General features: G+C 45.5%; 1 protein-coding gene and 1 long non-coding RNA gene across 6 annotated transcripts in view; one reads left to right on the plus strand and one right to left on the minus strand.

The window, feature by feature from the left end:
* The window catches only part of Dnmbp (dynamin binding protein), a 93,237-nt gene that overhangs the window by 64,546 nt on the left and 10,266 nt on the right, over positions 1-18,425 (minus strand). Inside the window, exon 1 of one of the 5 annotated variants that reach the window (XM_039080066.2) lies at positions 1,984-3,147. The exons of 3 other annotated variants lie outside the window; for them this stretch is intronic. Coding sequence is in view for 1 of the 2 variants with exons in the window: in XM_008760486.4 (XP_008758708.1) it covers positions 1,561-1,585 (25 nt within the window). In the remaining variant the exon portion in view is untranslated. Of the gene's footprint in view, positions 1-1,560; positions 1,938-1,983; positions 3,148-18,425 lie in introns of those variants that run through there. One more of the 5 variants, XM_008760486.4, reaches the window with a different exon arrangement.
* Positions 1,477-3,715, plus strand: LOC134484058 (uncharacterized). The gene is made up of 2 exons (XR_010061388.1): positions 1,477-1,635; positions 3,143-3,715. It is a non-coding gene; the product is annotated as an uncharacterized LOC134484058 (long non-coding RNA).

Consider the following 18,425-nt stretch of genomic DNA (forward strand, 5'->3'; position numbering starts at 1 on the left):
CATTTGGTACTGGCAGATTGAGTTTTGTTTCTGGTTTGAAGAAGCCTGTGGCCGACATCAGTATCTCCAGTCGGCACTGCAATGGTCCATTGCCTGCCTGTGGGGGTCTGGAGACTTCAACTGTGTCTGCACACCAGAAAGTGAGGGCACAAGGGGCCTGGTGTGTTCACCGGGGAGCGCTCAGCCATGACCAGACACAGGCTCTCCAAATGCCTTCCCAGGAGTTTCCACACTGGCCAGGGCCCAAGTGTTTCTCTAATTTCCTCAAAGACTCGCTTGATGTTGCTGAATACGGAAAATGTTTTTCATCTCACATATGATTAACCTCATCAGAAGCACCAAGTCGTGCCAGTGAAATGGCTCAGCTGATAGAGGTGACTGTCACCAAGCCTGCTAACCTGAGTTTGATTCCTAAGACCTATGACAGGAGAGAGTAGGGGGCAGGGGCTGGAGGGACAGCACAGAAGTTAAGAACTTACTGTTCTTCCAATGGACATGAGCTTGATTCCAACATCCATGTCAGGCGGCTCATGGCCACTTCTAATTCTAGCTCCAGGGAATGCAAAGCCCTCTTCTGACCTCTAGGGTACCACACACACACACACACACACACACACACACACACACACACGAGTAAATAAGTATATATAAATATTTAAAAAAAGAACCGGGCTGGAGAGATGGCTCAGTGGTTAAGAGCACTGACTGCTCTTCCAGAGGTCCTGAGTTCAATTCCCAGCAACCACATGGTGGCTCACAACCATCTGTAATGGGATCTGATGCCCTCTTCTGGTGTGTCTGAAGACAACTACAGTGTACTTATATATAATAAATGAATAAATAAAAATATTTAAAAAAAAGAACCAAACGTCTAAAGGAAAGAAAACAATAAAGATAATTGACTTGTTCTGTCGGGTCAAAATACTTGCTCTTGTGTTACTGTTTTGTATTTTTCATTAGTGAGATGACAGGGACCACAGCAAAATAGAGAAGTGGCTATTGAGTCCCTGTCCCCTTCCTACCACAGGCTTCCAACTTTCGCTTTCCTTTTGTGGTGCTCTGGAGAGAACCTAGGGCCTCATACAAGCTAGACCAGCGCCCTACTACCGAACCTGGATTAAAACATCTAATTAGCCGTGCCTGGTGGGGTATATGACCTTTAACCCCAGCACTCAGAGAGCAGAGAGGTAGGAATCTCTGTGATAAGAGGTCAGGATGAGCTCTGGGTGAGCCAGGGGCACATAGTGAGGACTTGTTCCAAAAGCAAGAAGCAAAACCCAAACCTAATATTTACATAAATATACTTTGAAGAGACAGCACAGTGTGCGTGTAAAACACTAGGCTTGGAGCAAAATTCAAATCCCTGCTTTCATATTCTTAGCTCATTCACCCTGAACACTGTACTCTCGGGTCTTCTGTTTCCCAGACCTGAGAAGCAAGGACATTGATACTTTCACAGCGACACCATGAGATGACTGTAGTGATAAAGATCAGTGACCAATTCTTACTCATGCCACACTGGACTGTGTTCCACATCAGTGAGTCCTCCCAACAACTGACCTGCCTGTGCACTGTTGGTTCCCATGTGGCAGATGAGAACACAGGCTCGAAGAAGTGATAACTCCAAGTCACACAGTAAGTCGGACACAGAATGGGAATCCAAATCTGTCTGACTCCAAAGCCTTACCCAGGATGCTGTGTGAAGGTGCTGAGGGCATGACAGGCACCTAACTGTCTTCAGTTACTGGCAGTTACAGCCTCTCAGTAAACATTAGCTTACTAAAACTCATGTCCATAGCTAATTCCAAGTTCAAATCTGTGTCCCTGGCCACCAGAGAAGAAACTGTCTTCGAGTATAAACACTTCAGACCTTCTTTATTTCAACCTGGTTAATCTAATTTTGACCAGGTTTTAAAATAAGCCCACGGGGTCACGTGTGACGGCACATGCCTGTCAATCCCAGCACCCGAGAGCAAGACACACCTTGAGTCTTCCTGACGTCGTCCACAGATCCAGAGTGAACCGGGTTTACTCGGGCTGCTGGAAGCAAGCTCAGCCTGTACAGTACTGCGCTGTATTTAATCCCAGCGACAGTCCTGGACAGTTACAGTGACCTGCTTCCGGGTCAGATGATCTCATCCATCAGCTTCATTAAAAAAAGATTTATATATTTTTATCTTACGCATATGGGTGTTTTGCCTGTATGTATGTCACATGTGTGCCTGGGCACCTACCAAAAAAGGATGTCAGATCTCTTGGGACTGGAGTTAGATGGTTATGAACTGCCATGCGGGTGCTGGGAATTAATCCTGGAGGAGCAGTCGGTGTTCTTAACCTCCGAATTATCTTCTTAGCCACCCCACCCAGTCAGTTTTCCTACCCTTTTTTGTTTTATTTATTTATTTTGAGACAGAGTCTTACTGAGTAGCCCTGGGTGGAACTCACTACATAGACCAGGCTAGACTGGACTCCTAGAGATCCACCAGCTCCTGCCTCTCAAGTGTCAGGCTAATGGTGTGTGACACCATGTCCAGTTCAATTAACTTCTAGTTACAGTCTACAGCGCCAACATCATGAAAAGTTCCCAGATAGATAAAGTAGACAGCGTCTGGATGGCAGACTGGCACGCCTCTGCAGACGTAAGGGACACTGGTTGGCGCTGTGTGTGTGTGTGTGTGTGTGTGTGTGTGTGTGTGTAAAAGGGTATCAACATTTTTCGTACACTCTGAGTCTCATTTTCTGGCTGTCTTCCAGGCATCTGAAGTTGCCAGATGTCAGATTTCTACAGAAGGGTAGTGTTTTGTTTTGTTTTGCTTTTAAGCAGAAAACCAAGCATAATATTTGGCAAACCTCTTAGCTGTCTACGTTATTAAGTCAAGTCCTCAGGATTGGGTCAAGATGGACAGAAGTTTCCTGTACATTTTCTCAAAGTTCTCACTGTCTGACCAAATATATGGCTCGTTCTCTGAGCTGTTAGGTAAGGAACTGGCCTCAACCCACTGATTTCTTTGCCCTTTAGCCTCGTGAGCTGAAAGAGTTAAGCATTTCCTTGGCTCCTTTTCACTGTACAGGAAAATGACTCACACGTAGAGGAGAATCTGGCTCAATAAAGTCTTTTACTGACTGACCTCCTACTCTGCAGGAATATGTAATCCCAAGAGACACACACCCTACAAGGGTACAGAAGTCACAGCTCTGTGATTCACGCGTGAGCTAGGAGGTGACGGACACTCCCGGAGCTGATCTCGCCCCCGTGCACAATCTAAGAAGCACCTATTGTCACCCATGCTGGGGCCATCTAGAAGCCTGCGGGTACGTTTCAGAACTTAAATCATTAGTGGCTTCTGTAAGCTGTTCCAGCTCCAGATGGAGGTTTGCAGAAGAACTACAGGACAGATGTGCTGAGGGAAAGCTGGGGACATTGAGAAGATGCAGAACCCTATCCTTCCCTACCAGCAAATACCTACATTATCCTCTAGAGTCAAAACATAAACATCCTCAGAAAGATGGTTCTCCAAACCCTTCTGGAAGGTAAACTCCAAAGGAGTTTGTGAAGGACGCGGCTTCTGCCTATTTGTCTGCAGGCAGGCAGCAGTGCACGCATGGGAAGGCTTAAGCAGCTAACGGAAGTTGGTTGGAATAACTGAAACCACTTATACCTCAGCCTGTAGTAGTTCTGCTCACCTAACGGTAAACCAGCCATCTCCAGTGTAAATAGTTTCAGTCTCCAGTTTGTCTACGTCTAACGGGTTGGGGGTGGGGGTGAGGAGGTAAGGGGGAGTGGGGACAGTGTGAGCCCCCCAGGCCAAGCATGGGTATCCAGGGCTTCTTGTTCTGAATAGCCCAAAGGATACCAAGAACAGCCACCACCTGAGTGCCCACCATGTCACATGCGCCACACTGAGCCAGGAGCCGGCACCATCCACTACACTGTGGTCAGTAAGGCTGGAATCCTAGCACAGCCACTTAGCAAACCCCGACTCAACAGCTAACGAACAACTCCCCAGGGTTCTTGTGGGCTCCTAGGCTCATGTTCTTAAACTAAAAACATTGCTTTTCTTAAGTCGCACCTGTCTTTCCTTCAACACCCGCCAATCTATCCCTTTCCCTTTTCGGTTTCTTCACTATTTTGTCAGGAACTGAAGTAGAAAGAATTGTACACTCGCTGCCAAGATTATAGCACATCTACCACAGGGACTTTGTCATCTACTCTCTGTCCCTTACTCACTTGCCATTTGTTACTTTTATTATTACAAAAAAAAATCAAAGAAATACCCATCAAACCTGGGCATGTGTGTCATAAGCAGAATTTTTTTAATTGTTTTATTTTTAATTTTTAAAATTATTATTAATTTTTTTAGATACACCAAGATCTTGCTTTGTAGTCTAGACTGGTCTTGAACTCGTGACAATCCTTTTCCCTCAGACTCCCCAAGACTGGGGTTATAAGCCTATGCCCCCACACCCACATCTACATCTGTTTACTGTTTGTTTTCTTAAATTAAGGACTCTCTTTCTCTCAGCCAAACTTACAATTCTTTTCTGCCCACTAAAACATCAGTGATGAATCTTTTCCAAAGTCTCAATTTTTGCATTAGTTGCTTAGAATTTAAACTCTTCGTCTTTTCTATGATTTATTAACATAATCAGCAAAAATTTATCTAGCCAGGCAAGATAGAGACTTGGCTCCAGCAGGCAGACCAGTCAGGGGACAGCCTTTTAACACCATTCTTGAAACAGTGCTCCTCTGGCCACAGAAGGGCTAAGTAGCATTTAGATTGCAGTCTGCTATGGCAGACAATGTAACCTCCATCCCAGAGAAGCTTCCTGCTGAGAGACCCTATGCACTGCCCCAGAAGGAATGTCTTATCCATCCAGCATTGATTCTCAACCTGTGGATCTCGACCCCCACAGGGGTTCACTAAGCTATCCTGCCTATCAGATATTTACATTATAATTCATAACAGTAAATTACAGTTATGAAGTAGCAATAAAATAATTTTATGGTGGGGGGGTCACCACAACATGAGGAACAGTATTAAAGGGTTACAACATTAAAAAGGTTGTTTTCTGATCTAGGAGGAGAGTATGTCTTAAGTCTGCAGTAATTGTGTCTGCATGCATACGTGTGCATACATGTGCTATGTGTGCAAGTGCATATGCACATGTATGTGTGTGTACATGTGCCGGAGACAAGAGGTTGAAGTCAGGTGTCCTATTTTTTAGTATATTTTTTACGTATTATTTATTTATTGAATGTGTATGTGTGGTATGCATGTATGTATGTGTATGTGAGGATGCATGTGTATGTACATGCCACATACACATGTGAGAGGACAGCTTGCAGGAACTACTTCTCTCCTTTCATCATGTGGGTTCCGGGCATGTAACTCAGTTTGTCAGGCCCGATGAGATACACCCTGATCCTCTCAGCCGCCTTGTGCACCCTCTTCTCCTTATCTTTGAGACAAGGTTTCTCTCTGAACTTGGAGCTCACTGATTAGGCTTGATTAGCTGGCCTGCAAACCCACCCCACCCCCACCCCAAGTGCTGGGGTTGCCGATGCATGCCCCTGGCTTTTTATGTGGTTGAAGGGGATCTGAACTCAGGTCCTCCTCATGCTTGTACCACAAGCACGTTACAACTGGGGCCACGCTCCTTGTGGATAGTCTAACATTTATTATGGGCCAATGCCTCTTGATTCAGGTTTGCCCTAATGGCATTCCAAGGACATTCAAAATGTACAGGAGACGGGCTGGTCCTGGAACCCAAAAAGCTTAGTTTAGTGATCCCCAGCTGTCCCCTCCCAAACATGCTCTAAGAATGCTAATCTTGGTGATTCGAAACAGTGAACTACAGCCGTCATGAACTCAAGGAGGCTATGAAGCTTGTACCCCTCTTGGAGGGGCACAGACATCCTGGTACAATAAAGACCATGGCAGGTGGGAAAGGAGCATCTTTAACTATATGTCTTTAAATTTGCCTGGGGACTGGAGAAATGGCTCAGCGGCTGAGACCGACTGCTGTTCTTGCAGTGCACCAAAGTCAGAATCCCAGCATCCCTGTCAGGTGGTTCACAGCCTGTGATTCCAGGTCCAGAGGAATTACATGTTCTTCTGGCCTCTTGGACATCTAAGAGCATGTATACATACACACATACACACATACAAACAAATACATTTTCACAAATAAATCTGGGCCAAGTGTGATGACACATGTCTTTATTTCTAGCACTCAGTGAGGCAGAGGCAGGCAGATCTCTGTGAGTTTGGGCCAACTTGATCTACAGAGCAAGTTCCTGAACAGCCAGGGCTACACAGAGAAACCCTGTCTCAAACAAACAAACAAACAAACAAACAAACAAACAAACAAACAAACCAGGGCCTTTGGCCACATTTAATTTTTTTACAACTTTGCCCCACCCTCTTTGAGGTGGTCCCATCCAATCAGAATAGGGCAGGGGCGTGGCTCAATAGGAGGGCAGGGCCCTGGGCTGGGATCTCCTGCCTGACTCACTTCCGTGTTCACACACCATTGTCTTTATGAACAACAGGTTACATATTTCTACATATTTAAACCCTTATCATCGCTGTTCCCTCCAAATGGTGCCCATCTCTCCTGGGCAGGACTCCTCCGTCTTCTACATTCCCACTCCCACGGACTTTGTCTATCATCTTGAAGATTTACGCGACATTTGATCGGGCACGTAAAGTTTTTTCCCCCAAATGCACACCGATCGTGACTTTATTTAAATCTTATCAAACAATACTGCAGAAAAACATCGCTGCGCCTACGATTTAGTTGGCAAAGACCACATTTAGCAAACTTAAGTTTTAGTCTTGCGTGTACAAGCCAGACACACACTAAACTGTAAAACGGAAAGACCGTTTCCTATTGTTTGAAAATACCAGTTTAGGAGAAAGATCCATAAAAAAGAAAAATCAAGCAAACACAGACCTTCAATAAAAGAACTGGCTCTCCTTTTGTAGTGTTCCTTTTTACTCCCTAGGCAAGCTATTGCTTATGCTATAGGATTTAACTGTTGCAGTGCTAAAAGCCAACTGTTTAGGGAGGAGGATGAAAAAGGAATGTCTGTAGGGCGTTTTTTTAAAGGTACACTAAGCATAAAAGTATCTTAGGAAAACAAGGTAGGAATTACTCAAGGCTAGCTAGGTCTCACTGGATAGAAACACTGGACTGAATACCTCACCCGTGTGTGATTCTAATAATCAAGGAACTTAAGACACCCATAAGTCTTTATTTTATGTGTGGGCATGTCTTCCTTGCTTGTCAGCCTACACACCAAAGCCCACAAGAAAGTGGATCCTCTGGGATTGGAGTTACAGAAAGTTGGGAGTGCCACCCGGGCACTGGGCAGTGAACCCAGGTCCTCCGGAAGAGCAGCCAGTGCTCTTAAGCTCTGAGCCATCCCTCCAGCCCTGGATATGTGAACATTAAAGCTATAAACGTAAAATGATGAAAATATTCAGAAATAAGATATTTTACAACATGACATGCAACATGTACTATTATCTGACCCTTCACGGTGGACCTTGAAGATGCTGTGCTAAGCGAGATGGGCAGACGGAGGAGAAACACGGCAGGATCCCACTCAGACGAAGCATTCCGCACAGCCAGAGCCACAGAGGCAGGAATGGCCAGAGAAATAGCATTAAGTGGGTATGGCCATTCAGTTGGGAAACAGGAGGAAGTTCTGGAGGCAGATGGTAGTGAATCAATGGTAGGAAACTGCACCCTTAAAATGTTCAAAATGGCAAAGGGGATATTATATTTATTTATCACAATAGAAAAATCAACATGTTTAAAATGTTGTAAAACGTGATGGAATGCGAAAGGGAGACTGATTAATTTTCATAAGCAACATATCTGCAAGTCTGGACACACTGTTAAAACTCTGAGATCATGAGCTGTAGACTTTCACCCAGATAGATACTGATATCAACCAGCCTAATGATTAATTTCCAACACGGCCTTTGGGGTAAAGGTCTGAACTGAGTACACACCGCGGATACAAAACATCAGCCCTTCCAATTCTGTCCTCGGGCCTGCTCTGCGCCCCAAGGCGACCTCGAGCACCAACTCTGGATTCCTGCTAGCTTCAACCGATGAGAAGGGCAAGGCAGAGGCTGGAAAGACAAGGAAACGCTGGGTCCAACCAATAGGATAGCAGGGTTCTAAAGACAGCGGCAGGAGACTCTGGGTTTCCGTCCCTGTTGGACTGACTTGGTGAGGCAGCCCCATTCAAGGCTACAGGCAGGAGACCTCCAAACAGAGCCTCTGCCCAATAAAGTAACTATCCCATCCGCTGGCTCTGCAGTAGAGCGGCTCCCCGTTAGCCTTGGTCTCAATCTCTTATTATTTTCCCTAAACCTGTGCATTCTAAGTTGGACTTCCTCAAAACTCAGTCCCTGCTTCTGCTGGGCCCCAGGATGAGACAATGAGACAGGCCCAAAGGATTCCTAGAGCACTACCCGTGGAGACTGTGTATCGGAAAGAATGGAAACCTAGAGTATAGAAAGCATGGGGCAGTCTCACGGTTCCACTCCTATAAATCCGAGTGAGAGAGAGACACCGAGGACATCAATTTTGCAGGTTTAAAAACCCAGTAGAGGGCTGGGGATTTAGCTCAGTTGTAGAGCGCTTACCTAGGAAGTGCAAGGCCCTGGGTTCGGTCCCCAGCTCCGAAAAAAAGAACCAAAAAAAAAAAAAAAAAAAAAAAAAAAAAAAAAAAAAAAAAAAAAAAAAAAAAAACCCAGTAGAGGTCAGGACAGAGGGCTCAGCGGCTAAGAGCATTTGCTATTCTTGCAGAAGACCTAGGTTTGATTTCCAGCAGCCACATGGTGAGTCACAACTGCCTATAACTCTAGTCCTGGGAGACCCAATGTCTCCACAGGTGGCCCACGTGCACGTGGTCCGTGTACATACACGCAGGTAAAACACGGTTACAGGATCGCACTGTGAACCCTAGATTGTGGATTATTTACTGGAAAAATCTGTTTTTACTTATGGGGTGGCTTGGCCCTTGTACACACCTTTAATCCAAGAGCTTTCTGCTTGAATATTATAAACAGGACTAAATAAAGTCAACATAGGTCAGGAGGTGACCCAAACAACCAGTTGACAGGAAGTAAACATAGGATTATTAAGGAAAAACCATAGAGAGGAAGGGGGAGTCAGGAGGACAGATAGACACACAGGATGTAGAAGGGAGGGGCATTCAGTTTGAAGGAGGTGTTTTGGAGGGCCATTCCTGGTGGGTCATTGACTCAGGAGGAAGGTCAGCTGGGTGCTTTCTCTGCCTCTCTGAGCTAACAGGCTTTCACCAGCATTCATTGTTAAAATTGAACAATTGAGATTGTGTTAAAAAATAACCACACTCAAACACAAATTAAAAATTTAAATAAAATCTTTAAAAAAATATTAGTGCCTAAGCTCTTCCTCACTCTTCCCTCAAAACTTAGCCAGTCTATTCACTCTCTCGGAAAGCACGTGACACCATCTACATCTAGAGCAAACACTCTGAAGGGGTCTCCCTGACTGAAAGGCCTGTTCTGCTCCTCCCTGACTAGGGATGCTTTATGGAGGGAGATCTCAAGTTTTCCCAAGTTTTATAACTGTATTCTCCAGGAAATATGACCTTCAGGGAACCCACTTGGAAGACGATGACATCAGGCCTGCAGTGAGGCATGTCCAACCTCGTGAGCAGCTCTGAGCTTCTCTCCTGACAACACTGGCAAGTGTAGTTTCTCCTCTGTGGCAGGATCCAAGGTGTCAGAAAATGAAGCCCAAAGCAGCTTCAGGAAGGAAGGAAATGAGAGACATTGGGAAAGCAGTTTCCTCCATTGCCCCGTGTCACCAGAGCTGGCGTCACCAGTGCTGGTTGACGCTGGATAGGAGGCCAGCGCTTGCTGGCAGGCATCCTTGAGGAAAGCACCAAAGGTTGAACAGGAAAAGTTATAAACAACTGTGGGGACCCCACCGGGTGGGGGAGGGAGTGTCACAGTGTTTCCCTCAACACCACCGAAGCTCTAGTGAACTCTGGCTCTACAATCTGTGGAATGCTCAAAAACCAAGGACCCACACTCTGCCTGGGAGGGGAAGACTAAGAGACTAAGGCAGGACCCATCCTAACAGGTCAACTACCACAGTTGTCACATCTCAGCTTGTCCCGAGGAGGAAGGCAGCATTCTCAGCCAAGGGGATGGGGTAAGGTGCTGAGCTTTGCCAACCATGGAAGGGCTGGCCCTTCAGTCCTCACATCTGAAGTGAATGCCTCAAAGGTCCCCTGAAAGCTGTCCCACCAGGCTTCCATCCCACACTGCGTGAGCTGACACGTCCCTCTCTTTCTAGTTTTAATCTCCTTTAAAAAAGAAACTGCCCTTACCCTTTTGTATCAATATTCTCTTTTGAATAAAACTGTGTAAATGGAGGCCCCACAATTAAGTTTTGAAACCTACATTTTAAGACATTTATGGGGAAAACTTTTTCCAAATGACCTAACGTAGGAGTTCCTTAAGCAGGTTCTCGGACTGACGTTTCTTAAATCATGTGTGAACCTCATTTATGAGTGGAAATTTAAGAACCACTGACTCATAGCTAGATAAAAGGGACATGTCTGAGCTGGACAGCTTAACGACAAGGTTCCACAACGGTGCAGATATAACATGCACAGAATCTGTGTGATAGCGGTTGCACAAGTCAAGATTAAGATGAAACTCTGCGGTGAAACTTGAGTGTGCGACCACAGATCACAGCACAGTGCACAAATGAAAACAGGCATCTCGGAGTGACTTTTCAGGAGAGGCTCAGAGAACGTCTTCCCACAGGGCTCCAGGCAAGGAGGACACCCGGTACCGAGATCTGGGACACAGGCATCGAGTTTCTTTTCTTATCTATTGGTTCAAGGTGAGCTAGCCTTTCAGCCTCCTGAGATTTAAAAGACATGGAATTTCTTTATCCCCCAGCCCATGTCAGCCTGCGAAGTATTCTTGATGCTTTGGGAGAAATAATAAAGGAATTAAGAAAACTGTAGATTTGGACAGAAAAAAAAAAAAACAGAATTGTCTGGCTAGAGTTAAAAATATCTGCGACTATGCCCAGGGTAGGGAATTTAGGTCATTTTAAAGAGTACCGATATCCAAACGCCCTGGAAAATAGGCTGGCAGTTTTACACAAACAACAAGAGTGGCCACTGGCCTCTTACAGAAGCTAAAGTCACCACACTGGACGGAAGCATGGAGTCTCCGGTAGCTTCCTTTCAAGGTGAACAAAGAACTATACCAAGATGCAACATACCAGTGAACAGCTTAGAGAGTTGAACGATCTTAAGGCAGGACGGTCAGCCTTGCCCTTCCCCACAAACATACAAAGGGGCCACGCCTTATCAAGAACGAGGGGAAAGTGAATAAAGCTGTGTTATTTCAAAGTCTTGGAACACATTCATTTATTACAATTTTAATTTGTTTTAGTTATTAGTAATAACAATAAACACACAGGAGTTGGCAATAAGCAATATGATTTGGTAAGAGTAAGGAAGGAGAGATGTTTGCACTTACTTTAAGCTACGTTTTACAAAGATAAGGAAGACTGTAGAGTCTGAAAGAGAACTGCAAGATCAGACCATGCAGAGCGGCATCTGATGGAGAAGGAAAACAGTCACGCGGGGTCTGACAGTCCCATAAGGAGGAGGCCTGGAGAGTGAGCAGCAAACAAGGAAGGGCCAGGCGTGAAGGCATGTGTCTTTCTTTAATCCCAGCACTCAGGAGGCAGAGGCTGGGAGTTCGATGCCAGCCTGGTCTACAGAGTGAGTTCCAGCCCAGGATATCACACAGTGATATCCTGTCTCAAGCTACGCCCTTTCCCCCTCCAGAAAAGGAAAGAACTGAAGAGGAAGACAAAGTCTAACCCTCCTGGGGGATGAGGAGATTCAACAGTTGGGGCAGGGTCACCTCACATAGGTGGTCGTTTCAAAGTGGGTAGCAATGTGCAAGAAACTGGGGCTAGCATTTTTTTTTCTTTTTTTTTTTTTTTCGGAGCTGGGGACCGAACCCAGGGCCTTGCGCTTCCTAGGTAAGCGCTCTACCACTGAGCTAAATCCCCAGCCCCTGCATTTTTTTTTCTTAATATTTCCTTTAAACCTTTGCTTTTAGTTCACAAATTTGGGTATCCTGTCAGCCTGTAAGTCTGTGCATCACATGCATGCAGTGCCTGCACAGACCAGAAGAGGGCGCCAGATCCCTTGGGACTGGAATTAGAAACTGTTGGAGTGCTGGGAATCTATCCCAGATCGGCTGGAAGGGAGGGGCAGGCAGTGTGCTCTTCCCAGCTCTTCCCAGCTCTTCCCAGTGGGCCATCTTCCCAGCTACCACGTTATTTTAATAGCAGCTGGGATAAGATCAAGCTAGAAACAGGGAAAGATTTCTATCACAGACTGCCATGATAGAGAACAACCAAAAAAGTGCTTTAATTATGTTACAGATACCAGTGATGATGCCTGGCAGTTGACATAGGCTGGAGAGCTAATTGCCTTACAAATTGCAAATGCATACACTCACTGCCAACTAGTTAACTTATGCAGTTAACTAGAGCAGTGGTTCTCAACCTTCCTAACGCTGCGACCCTTTAATACAGTTCCACTGGATGTGGTGGCTCCAACTAGAAACTTATTTTTGCTCCGACTTCATAACTGTAGTTTTGCTACTGTTAGAAATCATCATGTAAATATCTGTGTTTTCCCATGATCTTAGGTGACTCCTGTAAAAGGGTTGTTCAACCCCCAGGTTGAGAACCACTGTCTGAAAGCTTCCAGAGTTCTGTTCTGGGGCCAGCTAGCAGCTGGCACAGGGATGCTTCCTCAGACACTGAGGTCAGAGTTCACTGTTTTGTTCTGTCTAGCTCTACATACCATTTTGTTTTGCTTTTACAAAACAAGTGAGGGGGCTGGAGAGATAGACGGCTCAGAGGTTAGGCAGTTCTCGTAGAGGACCAGGGTTCAGTCCCCAGCATCCACGATAGCTTACAACAGTCCTACCTCAGTTCCAGTGGACCCATAGCTCTTTCCTGACTTTCTCAGAGCACAGGCATGTATGCAGTGCAAATTCATGCAGGAAAGCAGAACACCCATACATTAAATAAAAACAATAAGTAAATCTTTCAATAAAACTTTAAAAGATAAAAATGAATAAATGGTTGATATTTAGCAATTTTTTCCCTGTATCCATCAAGATGAGCAATTGGCCTCCCTTATTCTGGGAATGTGGTAATTATATTTTCAAACATTAAACATTTTGAGTTCTTAGGTTGGATGCTAGCTAGCCCTTTTCAAACCGAAAGTTTTTTTTAAAAGGTTTATTTATTTATTATATAGAAACTACAGATAGTTGTGATCCGCCATGTGGTTGCTGGGATTTGAGCTCAAGACCTCTGGAAGAGCAGTCAGTGCTCTTAACCATTGAGCCATCTCTCCAGCCCTAAACTGAAAGTTTTGAGTTGCAACTATTTAGAAACTTTATATTATGCTCCCAAGCTATAATGATCTGTAATCCCAACTCTCTCCCTTTTCTCCCACAATACTGGGATCAAACCTTGTACATTCAAGCTACCTCCCCAGCCTACCTGCCTCTTTTCTTGTAGGAGACCTTGTCAGACATAACATACAGGAGCCTGGCAGGCCCCATAAGCTGACTGGGGAAGGTACCTTTTTCCCCTCCTCCCCTCTGCAGGCCCCTCCCCGCCGGCCCCTGGCAAACACTAGTCTACTTTCTGTACAGCTTTGTCTTGCTGGCACATTTCAAGTTCGGTTGACCCACACACTATGAGGTCTCCATGTCATTCTTTCCAACAGTGTTTTCAAGGCTCAGAGGTTAGGCAGTTCTTGTAGAGGACCAGGGTTCAGTTCCCAGCATCCACAAGAGCTCATGACAGTCCTACCTCAGTTCCAGTGGACCCGTGACTCTTTCCTGACTTTCCCAGGGCACAGGCATGTATGCAGTGCAAATTCATGCAAGAAAGCAGAACGCCCATACATTAAATAAAAACAATAAGTAAATCTTATCGTCATGTCATTTTTAAATTGTCTGTTTAAGGCACAGAGAACCATTATCCACAGACCACAGAGCCAGGCCAACTCCGTGTCCATTCCAGCTCTATCTCTCACTACAGCTACAGGATGTCAAACAAGCCACTTAACTTTCCTGTGTCTTCCCTTCTTCCTATGTGCAACGAGTTTACTCTAATAGGTGCAGTGACATCTACATGGATTAATATATTCGAAGCACTCAGACCAGCACCTCATATAGATATGATTATCTGTGCTGGGGAGAGTCAATTGTTGGGTGATATTCTAAAAATCTTTTCTTTTCTTTTGGGTCCTACCATGTGGCACTTGCTCTGCAGACCAGGCTGGCCTCCAACTCCTCCACCTGCTTCTGCTTCCCCGTCTGGGACTAAAGGCCTGGCCCTCGAAGTCTTTTTCATAGCACTGAGGTGTTACAAGGTCTTGAAAGATTCTGAGGCTGAAGGGCAGCTCAGTGATTAAGAGCTCTTGCTTCTCTTGCAAAGGACCCGTGCTCAACTCCCAGCACCCGTATGGTAGCTCACGCCTAGAGGCCCAGGGGATTCAACACCCACTTCTGCCTTCTTGGTCCTGCATCCACATAAAGTAAAAATGAAGGGAAAAGTAAGACAAATCTTTAAAATAAAAGGAGAGAGCCTAAGGAAGAGGAAGGGGGTGAGCTAATAAGTGCTGGCTTCCTTTGGGAATGAGAATGTTCTAGAATTAGTGGTGGCATGGTTAGAAACGCACAGAAGCCACTGACTCACATACTCGCTGGGATCTTTATGGCCTGTGATTATTTTAAGTTTTAAAAATGAGTGCCTCTTGCATTTCAGCAATCTCAGTACTTTAATCAACTGTCAGAGGCTTACACGAACATCTACTTGAAACTGGCAAGCGTTTACATGGCTTAATCAGCCCTACCTCTGACCGCACTCTCTGAACTTCATATTTTAATGAATATTTTAGTCTTGCAACTTATACCTGATCTAGGGTAGAAATGAGGGTAGCCGCAGTGTCTGGTGATTTGCACATTCCCTGGGTGGAAAGACATCACAGGACAATCTGTTGGGGCAGTGACAAAAGCATCTGACTAAGGTCGTGAGTTCAATCCCTGGAGCCCCACCTGGTGGGAGAGAACTGACTGCTGTACATTTTCTTCTAACCTCTACACACGTGCTATTGCAAGCAATACATGGACACAGATGCACATGCATGTGTGCACTCACACATGCATACATACACATAAATAAATATTTTAAAAGGAACGCTTTGTGTGTGTGTCTGTGTATGTGTGTGTTGCTAAGTACTGATCCCAGAGCTTTATGCATTCTACCCATGAAATAATAAGTAAATTTAAAATGGGAAATCACAATTATTCCTAAATTGAATTAATAACTATATAAAGAACAGGATCTGACCCTTAAGGGGAAAAGTATTAGTTTCAGTTTCTTCCTTCTTTTTCTTCTGTATACGTGTGTGAGTGTGTGAGTGTGTGTGGGTCTGTGTGTGTGTGTCTGTGTATGTGCGTGTGGGGGGGTCTGTGTGTCTGTATGTGTGTGTGTGTGTCTGTGTGTATGTCTTTGTGTGTGTGGGTCTGTGTGTCTGTGTGTGTGTGTGTCTGTGTGTGTGGTGTGTGTGTGTGTGGTGTGTCTATGTGTCTGTGTGTGTGTGTGTCTGTGTGTCTGTGTCTGTGTGTCTGTGTGTCTGTGTGTCTGTGTCTGTGAGTGTGATAAGTCTTTTGTACCCCAGGCTGGCCTTGAACTCACTAAGCAGTCACAGGTGGCCTTGAACACCTGATCCACCCACCTCCACATCCTAGGTGCTGAAGCCATTGGCATGTGCCACAACGCGTGTATGTCACATGATCCAAATCAGGCTCCACTGGTGCTAGGCAAACTCACAGCTAACTGAGCCACGTCCCCAGCCACAGTCTCAACTTCTGACGGACTTGTCCAACTCTGTGACCTTGGGAAAATCCAACTGGCAACTCCTCAGAGTGTAGGCTTCTTCATCTATAAATTAAGATAACGGTAACATCCTTCATGGTGTATGGCAAGGATTAAACCTGAATTGTCCATAAACTTCTGGAACACCTCCTAAGGAAGGGCAGATGCTCAGAAAACAATGGCCTCGATGATGACCGTCATGGGTGGGAGAGGGGAGGAGGGAAGGGGGGGATCATCATCACCCAGATTAACTGCAGCACAAACAACAGAGGTGAAGCATTTCTGGGCGGAGCTAACTTCTCCGAACTACAACTGTGCTCTTGAGCAGAGGGAGAGCTGTGAGTCCTGTGGTTACTGGTCATGGGGAAAGAGCAACGGACACCCCTTTCTACCACACTGAGCGATCGTACAGCAAAGTAAATTCGCAGCAGACCCACACAGATTTGGCTGTCTACAAAGGAGACCCCTATATAAAGGCCCAGGAAAACCTTTGCCAAATACCTTTCTGGGGATAAAAGGAGGACCTGAAATGAATTTAGTTACTTTTATATATAAAAAAAATAGTCTTGTACTTCTAGGGGAAAAAACCCATAGGTTCTGCATTTGAGTCATTTAAACACAGCGGTCTGACTCCGTCTGCCTTCTCTGAGGACCTGCTGCTGCCCCGGACTCCAGCTGCCCACAGGCCTCACCTCCCTCAGCCTTGTTTACCACACTGTAGCTGGGAAAAAGCAAACCTCACACTTCTCTGTGCCTGGAGTTCTTCCTCCCACACTTGCAGTAAAACTCCTCCTCAGGGCAGACAGACCTGTTAAGATCTAGTCTCCAGGACAGGTTTGGCTTCGTTCCCCGCCACCCTCAATGCACCCCATCTCCGGCCAAATCCAGTTCCATGCCGCAGCTCTCTGCACGGCCACAAGTGGAGGCTGCTTTTCAAGTCCTTGTCTTCTGTGTGAATGGCTGCTTCCCTTGCTTGGGATGGATAAGGAGTGTTTCTTAATTTGGGGATTTCAATTTTTAGATTATTTGAGCAAAGGTCTCATACTGTACCCCCAAGCTAGCCAGGAACTCACTGGATAGCCCGAGCTGGACTCAAACTGGTGGCACTCCTCCTGCCTTAGTCTACCAAATCTGGGAGTACAACCATGTACCACCATGCCCACCTGAAGTATTTGATATTTTTCGTTCACACTGCAAGGGGAAAGAGTAAAGCAACAGATCACCCCAACTAACACTCCACTTGCAAATAATTCATTTTAATTTTTAAGCATGTCAAGTCATAAAGTGAGACAACTAACCTGGTTTGAATTTCATTTATGGAATATAAGAATAAACTTTAAATAAATATTGGTCAAATTCACATGGAGGCTTTTCAGTGACTGTCAACTGATGATTTAACCAAAGCAAAACTCTTACTAAAATGATCACCCTCCTTAGGGCTATGATCCACTCACTGATGCCTTTCTCCATCTCTTAGGTTAACTATTTGGCTTTAAAACTAGATGAACAGACTGACGCTGAGCCATTTTCTTCTTGGAACCTTTGAATCAGCGACAGATCAAACATAGCAAACTTCACGGCATTAGTCCGTGATACTTTAACACTGCTTTGTTCTCCTACAGAGCCATCGGTGATGGATGGGCAAATGTAGCACACCCCTCCCAAAACGAAGGAAGGAAGGAAGGAGGGAAGGAAGGGAAGAAAGAAGAAAGAAAGAAAGAAAGAAAGAGAGAGAGAGGAAGGAAGGAAGGAAGGAAGGAAGGAAGGAAGAAAATAAGATAAATAAATAAATGAACCTGGATCTCCTCGTGCCCACAGTGATTCAGATACTGGACACTGGTAGTAAGAACCTGTGCTATTGAAAGCTATGGGTTCCGAACCTTCTTTATTAGTAGCCAGATGCATAGTCCTGTGAGCTGCTCCAGTGTCCAGGACCAGAGCAGGCAGCTGCAGACTCTGGTCGCAAAGCAAACTCACTCTCCTCTACCCAACCCTCTCAGGACCCTCAGGTGCTTTCTAGGGGCTAAGGAAATGGCACAGTTAGGCCGCACTGCTGACCTGACTGGATCCCCAGAGCCCCCTGGACTCCATACAGGGTACACACATCTGTACCCTACCATGTAACAACAGGGAGGCAAAATCGGAGATGGGAGAAGCTGTCAGGCCAGAGAGCCTGGGTTACCCAGAGGCAGGGAGGCTGCCTTGAACAAGACAGAAGAAGGGCAAAGACCAACGCCTGAAGCTTAATCAATTAAACATGATTGTGTGTGACTGTAATCCTAGCACTAGGCAAGCTGAGGCAGAAGGACCACCATGAGTTTAAGGCTAGTTCAAGCGTGATGGGGGGAGCTTCAGTGATAGTCAGCAACAGACCTTTGAGGAAGGTTCCGCACTACGCATCA

This window comes from Rattus norvegicus, chromosome 1 (assembly GCF_036323735.1).
Source record: "Rattus norvegicus strain BN/NHsdMcwi chromosome 1, GRCr8, whole genome shotgun sequence".
NCBI classification, from domain to species: domain Eukaryota; kingdom Metazoa; phylum Chordata; class Mammalia; order Rodentia; family Muridae; genus Rattus; species Rattus norvegicus.